The sequence below is a fragment of the Hemiscyllium ocellatum genome, chromosome 13 (assembly GCF_020745735.1).
Source record: "Hemiscyllium ocellatum isolate sHemOce1 chromosome 13, sHemOce1.pat.X.cur, whole genome shotgun sequence".
Classification (NCBI taxonomy): Eukaryota; Metazoa; Chordata; class Chondrichthyes; order Orectolobiformes; family Hemiscylliidae; genus Hemiscyllium; species Hemiscyllium ocellatum.
This window is the reverse complement of record NC_083413.1, coordinates 51244475-51252534: the sequence shown is the minus strand read 5'-3', so window position 1 is coordinate 51252534 and position 8060 is coordinate 51244475. Positions and strand designations below refer to the sequence as shown.

Genomic DNA, 8060 nt, shown 5'->3' with positions numbered 1-8060 from the left:
GAAGTGACATAAACTGTATTTTCTTTGTACAGTGGTTGACTACATGGCATATTGTTTTAATTTCAGCTAGACATAGATCCACTTTACAGAGCTTGACTTAGAAATTTGTTACACACTAGATTCACAGTAATAAACACAAACTTTATTGAAACAAAATACTTAGCCATTAAGTGCTTCGCATATTAGATACAGATTTCAAAATTTTCACATACAAAAATATTTTATACATACGTGAGTCAAAATGCATAATTGTTGAATTCTGTAAAATTATTCTGTCCAAAGTGTCCAGAAAACATTCCACAATACTAAAGGCACTATAATCAACCAAGTGTGCAATTGGCAGTAAAGTTGATGGTAATGTTGGTAAAATATTAAACCAAGTAACATGTTTGTATGATTTCAAGGGCATGTATAATGAAAAACCTGAATCCCATTTGTTGAAAGCAGATAAGCTGCAAACAGTAACTGTGATAAAATCAGGACAGTTATTTAATAAACTTGAATGTACCAAAGTAATTGGTTGTAGAATGTTAATACACATACATTTTGCTACCACACCTACACATAATGAAAACCTGTAATGTTGTTCATCATACAGTCAAATTAGTACTTTAACTGTTTTCAAAAGTATGTTGGTCGATGATTATGATGAGCTAAATCTATCAAACTGTTGTGGCATTATTAGAAACATACTTTTGTGCTGCTTTAATAATACCATCTTGTTCAGTGGATAATCATACCGTGTTTCTTCTAACCTTTATGAAGTTATCCTCATTATCTAAATTCTACAGCTTCATTTGAGCCCTCACAGAAATCCTATCGAGAGACCTTTGCTTGCAACAACCGATGATAGAGCTCAAAGCCATTTAACATATGGAAAGGAATAGTAACTGGAAATCTTGAAGTGCAAAAAAATGTTTCCATGGCAACGGGAATCAATGAGGAAAATCATGTATCTGTTTACTACTGATTGACCTTTGCCGGTAATATATTCAAGTAAATATGTTGCGCAAGTGTGAATAGCACAAAATCTTTAAAAATAAATCATTTTTCCTTTCACGCCCAATATTAGATTAAAGTGAGCAATGTTTGAGTCACAAAATCAGAATAATTTGTTCATGCTGCACAATAATAAAACAGAAAATAACAGGCTGTTTTTGCATAATTTAAACTATTATGGCTTTGCTGAAGCACATTTCAATTCACTCAAGTCATTGGTTGGCAACCTTTGTTTCACTCTACACTGCTAAAATTTAAGAAATTGTTTTCCATGAATTCTTCTTCCTTTTAAATCAAACTGCTTATTTCTGGATAGAACTATCAAGCTCTGTTCTCAGCTTCATTCCTGTAATGGTTCTCTGAGGTGATCTGTTGAGAAGAAACAGTTTGCAATGTAGTTTTCTAATGACTGCACCAGTGCTATGAATTTTTTACAATAATTAGTTTTCTTAACATAGTAAAGCTTTACACTCCACAATGACTAAACACATTTGATATATTCTTTAGTCATATGATAGATGATCTCCTAAACTCCATTTTCAACACAAGCGACAATTCCAATACGATAGCATCCATTTTAAGAAATGCTCTCATTCCCTACCCAAACCGACCCCATATGCCCAGACTCACTTGCATATCACATAGTCAAACAGGTGGCAGTGAGATGTGGCCTTATATTTATTTCTCAGAAGGAACGAGGCTGATGTTATATTGATGCTGTGTTCTCGGCATTATGTCAGGGGCAAATTTCTATTACTGTTCGATCTCCTCTGAGGTCGTCACCTTTGTTCCTGCAGCACTGAAGTTGCCAAGGAGGATCAGTTTGTTGCCCTCAAGGACTCAGGCCAAGAATAATTCTAGGTTGGTGTAACTTGTTTGTAGCACCCACTGTTAGGGTGTATGCTGAGGACAATAGTGCAATGGTTCTGAGCAAAGTGAGCCAAAGGGACACAAGGCATTTATTTATCCCACAAGAGGAGTCTCTGAGATAGCCAAGTCACTTAGGGTAGTAACATCAATGTTGAAATGTCTGAGGTCAGGCAATGACAGCAGTATGCCATTCAAGTCTGCTGCTGTTGAGGTTGCCCAGGAGGGCTCTGACCTTCCAGATTCTGAACTTCACTTTGAGGGGTGGGACATGTCTGTGGATGAATTCTTTAAATGTGAGGTAGCTGTGGCACACTAGTTATCACATGATCTTGGTAGAGTAAGGCCTTGGTCCAGTGGCAAGAATGCTTGACACCAGGCTCCACTGTGTGAGCTTAGGACACACATACAGACATTCTGTAATATCCATTTGGTAGAACAGAACTTGAGTACTGCTGAAAAAAAGATGTATCTTGTTGAAAATTTTGTTTTACACTCATGAGGACATTTCGCAAGGGAAAACCACATTTACACCACTCAAGCCCTACTTCCTTAGCAAGCATTTAATACGCAAAGTGATAAAATCAGTACATTTCTCTCAACATCTCATTACCCTCTTGCAGTTACTAATAAGGCAACAAGAGCAAACAATGCCTTCCCCTACTCCTGCCCAAATACCTATATTCCTATTCATAGACTCATTCAGGATAAACTTGAAAAATGTAAGTTTGCTTGGCGTGTATTACCCGAACTGTATTTGTTCCAGGAACAGCAAGGAGCCTTACAGCTGCCATTCTTACCACAGCTCTGTTCAGCAATTATACAGCCAGTTAGCCAGCATTAGATTGGCAAATGTTCAATGTGTGAGTCGAAATTCAATGCACTTTAAAATCCCAACACTTGTAAACTGATTGAGAATGAGAGGGTACAGACTTGGAGTAGGAAAAGTAGGAAAGCCATGTGTGAAAAAAATCCTTTTCACAGCAAATAGTTGGTTCAGGAATACACTGCCTGGAGTCGTGCAGGATCACAGGCTCAATCACAGCACTCAAGAAGACAGTTGGTGATTATCTAAAGAGAAACAATATGCAGGGATACAAGGAAAAAGCAGGAGAGGCACTAAAACATAAGACTCATTTAGAGAGCATGTGCAGACAGATGAGCTGAATGTTCTTCCTCTGCACTGCAACAATTCTATAACAACAAGAACACACACAAGCACAGATCAAAGTTTAAAACTAGGGAGGGTGACCAATGCAAGCAGGAAAATTAAAGCAGATGCCATTTAATGTCCTTAGAGTCTTGGAGTTGCAAGAGTGAAATGCGAATCCATGGCTGTTTAGCTGTTGTCTTATTTCTTAATCAGTAGTGAAACTGGAGTCCTCACTAAAGTTGTTTTCCCAAGTTGCTTTTTCATTGGGCTCTTCTTCACAACTTTAGTGAATGGGAGAGAATAGAGGGCAAGCCTTCAAGGTTCTGTTGTCTTCTCCCGCTATACGAAGCAAGCTACTAAAATATGGTTTATTCAGATATTCTCAAATCGATCTCCAATATCTTGCTAAGTTCAATACCCCGCAGATAACTTTTCATCTCTCAATATGTGAGCTTATTGTGCAAGTATGAATTCAAAAGGATGTGCAATTTTTTTTAAATGTTATTTTAGTAGTCTGGACTCTGTTCTTTGAATAAAAGAGTAATTTCAGTCCAGCCATTTTAGTGTATTCTGCATGGGTTCCTTAGACTTGCCTCAATATGCGGTCAGGTGATCACAGCAGACATTTTAGGTCAGTATTTGCCCACTTGAAAAACCACTTTATTTCATGAAGGTCTCAGGTATTATGATGGAATTTGAATATCATTAGTATTTGAATTTGTAACAATTTTCCAGCTACTTCTACTAACACCATTATTCATTAATATGAAGTGGACGGCTTGTCTTTTGTTTTCTAACACCTGCTTCCTTTTTAGTATTTCTCTCTATCTGTGCCTCTGTCACTCTCATCACTCATGGGAGAGATCATTCTGCAGAGTCTTTTAAAATCTCCACAGACCTCCAAGAGTGCTCATAGCTTAGTTTAGGAGTACTTTTAAATTCTGAAAGGTCTCCAAACATTTGCAATGAGTTGGAAACTTCCAATGGTGATTAACTATCCTGGGGGTCTGGCCAGCTTTTTGGGCCTGGCTTGTTCCCACCTCAGTATTTTTTCAACAGTGTTTGCTTCTTAAGTTCTGTAATCTGTTCTGCTAGATGTAACACAATATTGGAAATATGAACCCCAAAAGGTGCAAGAGAGCAGAAACATGAAGTTGTGGTTCTCAGATGTTGAAAGGTTGCTGTGTTTAATGTACAGTGTGTTCTCTGAAATGTCTCATAAAACAACGTATGTGGAGAGCAGGCAGAAGTATCAATGCAAATTTCTGAGACCAACGGTATGGTACTCACCAGCTGGCAATTTCAGTCACTAGATCAGCACAATCTCACTTTATTATTCAAGATCTGTATCAAGTGTGGTGCTTTGAAATGCAGGATGATTACACTGGTGGAACTTCAAATGCATTATGAGAAACGTTTCCTGCTGCAGATCTACTCCATCATCAAACCTGTCCATTTCCATCTCTATCATATCATCCAAGTTAGTTCTTTCATTAATTTCAATATTCTCTTTGTCAGCCTCCTACCTTTCCATACTTCAGTCTCTGTTTCTCTTATCCACATGTATGTGACAGCAATTCAAATCTCTGGGAGCAGAACTAGTTAGAACATAGAGATCAGAAAGTGCGATTGAGCCACACCCATTGAATGTAACACAGACAGTTCATCAACTTTATACTGCCTGCTAGTTGTAATGATTGTGTGTGTAAACCTGGTTGCGAACACACTGTTGCGTGGTTGCATTGGGCCATAGTATGTGCAAGGCTAGCACCATGTCAATCTGGCATATGATACTTAAAAGCAACCACCATTTTATTCAGGCATGTATATTTTGGCTACAGATATGGCTAGAAATTGTGAAAGCAAAGATAAAGACAAGGAGTAACCTTGAAATAACCAACAGTTAAATGAGCATTGCTGGAGGCCTTGATACATATGTGCCCATAGGAAGTGAGTGATTTATTTTTCTGGAGTTAAGGATCCTCTCCAAATAGACAATAGGAGTTTAGTGAGAGTAGATAGTCACTGCTACCAGTCTTACTGTAAGGGCCTGAATGTAGCATTGATGACCTCACAGTGAAAGCATCTTCGCACACAATATCCTACCAAGTCTCTCTCACTACCCCATTTATCACAATTCCTTTACTTTTCTACCAACAATCTCAATTATCCACAACTCATTTCTCATATACATAGCCTCACTTTACCCTTGACCACTGTAGCAAGCTTCCACAAAGTCAGCTATTCAACTATGGGATCAGCAGATCTTCCAAATGAATTGCACTATACACACTGATACACTTCTCCATTTTGCCAGAATTAGATCACCCTGGTCAGAGGCAGCACCATATAATTGGTGAAGAATAGACCTGGCTTCATCTATGACCCCAATGGAGGAAATATCATTGTTACAGATTTAATAGAGTCCATGGCCTGTTTTCTGACCTAATCCACCATATCATATATCATACTCCCTTCAATCGATAAACACATATGATGTAAAAGTTACATTTAGTGTAGTAATACACCATCTTTCCCCAACGCTAAATATCTTCCATCAGCTGAACTTGTGGATTTGTGTTTTCAGATGTCCAAGAACTGCCTAACAAAAGTGCTGAGGGAGATTACTTTCCTCAAGGAACAATACGTTCATGAGGAAAAAAACATTATCTTGCAACCTGACACTCTCAGCCAGCTGAAGCTGAATTGTGTGAATGATAGACTGTAGCTTAGAGGGAAATATGCAGAAAGTAAGCCACCAGGTACAAGACCCACAACAGGCCAAGGGAGAGGGTAGTGTGAATGTCAGTTCTATGGATGGCACAGTCGCTTATGTATTCTGTTGCAGAAGGCACCAACGGGAATTTCAGTGAGCTGACAGATAGAAAAAGGCTGGTTGCCATGCATACAGATATGCTCGACAATGTGTCAGGCCCGATAAACTGATGTTACTTTTGCAGTTAGTGTTTCTGATTCCCTTGCAACTCCTCATATCTAAGTTTCTCTAATTCCAGGAATGTCACTTCTGAAGAACTCTTCTTCAGTCTCTGGGCATTTCTGAAAACTGAAATTACACAGAACGTAATAGACCATTATAGGCAAAGGCTTGGAAAACAAAGTGACTGAGCCCACCTGATATTACTTATTGTCCTTGGACTTAGCTCATGAATAAACAGTGAGGTGGAGAAGGGCTTTTTTAAAGTCACAGTAGGCACTAGTTTATTTATTGAAGTTTTCAGATCTACTTGTTAAATGGTACAGAGCTTTTCAGAGCTTTTGGGGTGACATTTTGCACAGAGCTTCAAATAAGATTCCATTGGATCTACAAACCCACTACATGCACTGCTGGATGAGCCTGGCCTCCTGTATTCTCTGCTGTTTTTTCTTCTCCAACACATACAGGTCAATGAAAGGATCTAACACTGAAAATCCAAATTGCAGTGTTTTAAAAAAACATTAAACCAAAAAAACTGTCTCAATAGGACCCTTCAAAATTAACACTATTAATACTTTGACAAAAGCCCAATGTAAAACAATCTCTAGCAATCCTCACAATAAAAAAAATCACTTTTTTGATTCCAGCATCAAACTGTAAAGCTGTAAAGTAATCTTAATTATTAATATAGACTTGATGAAATATTGAATATCCACGACATCTATGTTTATTAAATCGTGATGGTCTTTCATCTCCAGTAAAAGTTAGGGTGGAATTTAAATGGGTGCTTCTTCTTTCCCCTATAATTTTCATCTCCCTCAAGTAGATCTACTGGTATAAGAACCCATAAAAATATAGAGTTGCTTACAGTTGCAGATTCTGGCCACAGAGTGTCTCTGCAAAGCTATCTGCAAAACTTTATTTTCCATATATAGCTTCTCATTTTCATCCTCATATTCCTGTGTTTCTCCATTCTAGGTGTAACGTCCTGCCTTCTGGACACCATCACACTCACTTTCCCCAGATAAACACTAAACCATTCCAAGAGTGTGGGCCTTGGACCCTTTTCATGCCAATGTCCCAGATTGCTGTAATACATGCTTTTTTATGACAGCTTAGATTGTGTTGCTGCAACTTTTTCAAAATATATCAACGACCTCTGCAATCTGTTTTATAGGGACTCACACTGCTACCACCCCCATTATATTTCACAAACTCTTCTACCCAACCTTCTCTGTTCCTCAGCTAGTTTTCTTGACTCTATCTTCTTTAACCCTAGCTCTAGATTCATGTGTCCAACTTATTCACTGTCAGTTCCCCTCCTCTTTCATTCTCTTCTCTTCATTTCTTTTTCCAATCCTTTTTCAGCAACTTTTCCTCTATTCCTTTATCTTGTTTTGCTAACTACCCTGCCCATTTTCCATTATACATTATATATAGAGAGAGAGAGTTTGGACTTCAAAACAGCAGAATATTGATGTTTGTTACATTTGTAATGGGCATCCTAATCAAAACTAGGTCACATTTCTTCCTGAACAGTGACCTAATCCAGTATGTATCTGAGAGCCTGGAGTGTCAATGGGAGATTGTTTATTCTGTGGTAGTTATGACCTGTAGGAGTAAATATTGAAGGCCACTTACCTGCTTTCATTTCAGAATAATCAAGGATTGATGTTCTTTTAGGGCAGTTCAGAGGAAACCTGATTACATTCAGAAGCAAGTATAGTTTCTCTTTGAGAAAGAAGTTTCTGAGAGGAGTTAAAGGAGTATGTTACCTCAGTAGAAACATTTAGTTTGTGCAAGTTCTAAATCATGAGTGTTTGGTTAGGGATCTGCAAGTTATTAAAAGCTGAGGAAATTTAAACTCTTAGTCTTGTGAGTATTCATGTAAGACAACTCCATAGTTCTCAGAACAGAAACTGGGAAGAATCAGTGTAGTACAGTTAAAAGGTTTAATATAAAATAATAACTTCTCCAGATTTGAGTCTGCTGTTCATACAATCAAGAAAAAGATTCAAATTTTGTTCTGCTATCTATTTTATGCTTTTGTCTTTTGCATAGTTAAGTTCTGTTCTTATAGAGTCACAAAGTATAGAAACAGAAACT

General features: G+C 37.8%; 1 protein-coding gene across 1 annotated transcript in view; it reads right to left on the bottom strand.

The window, feature by feature from the left end:
• Nucleotides 1-1169: 1169 nt before the first annotated feature.
• LOC132821547 (WD repeat-containing protein 49-like) overlaps nucleotides 1170-8060 on the bottom strand; it is a 50403-nt gene continuing 43512 nt past the window's right edge. Inside the window, exon 19 of the mRNA XM_060834180.1 lies at nucleotides 1170-1368. Within this exon, the coding sequence (XP_060690163.1) occupies nucleotides 1302-1368 (67 nt within the window). The 3' untranslated portion in view covers nucleotides 1170-1301. The remainder of the gene's footprint in view (nucleotides 1369-8060) is intronic.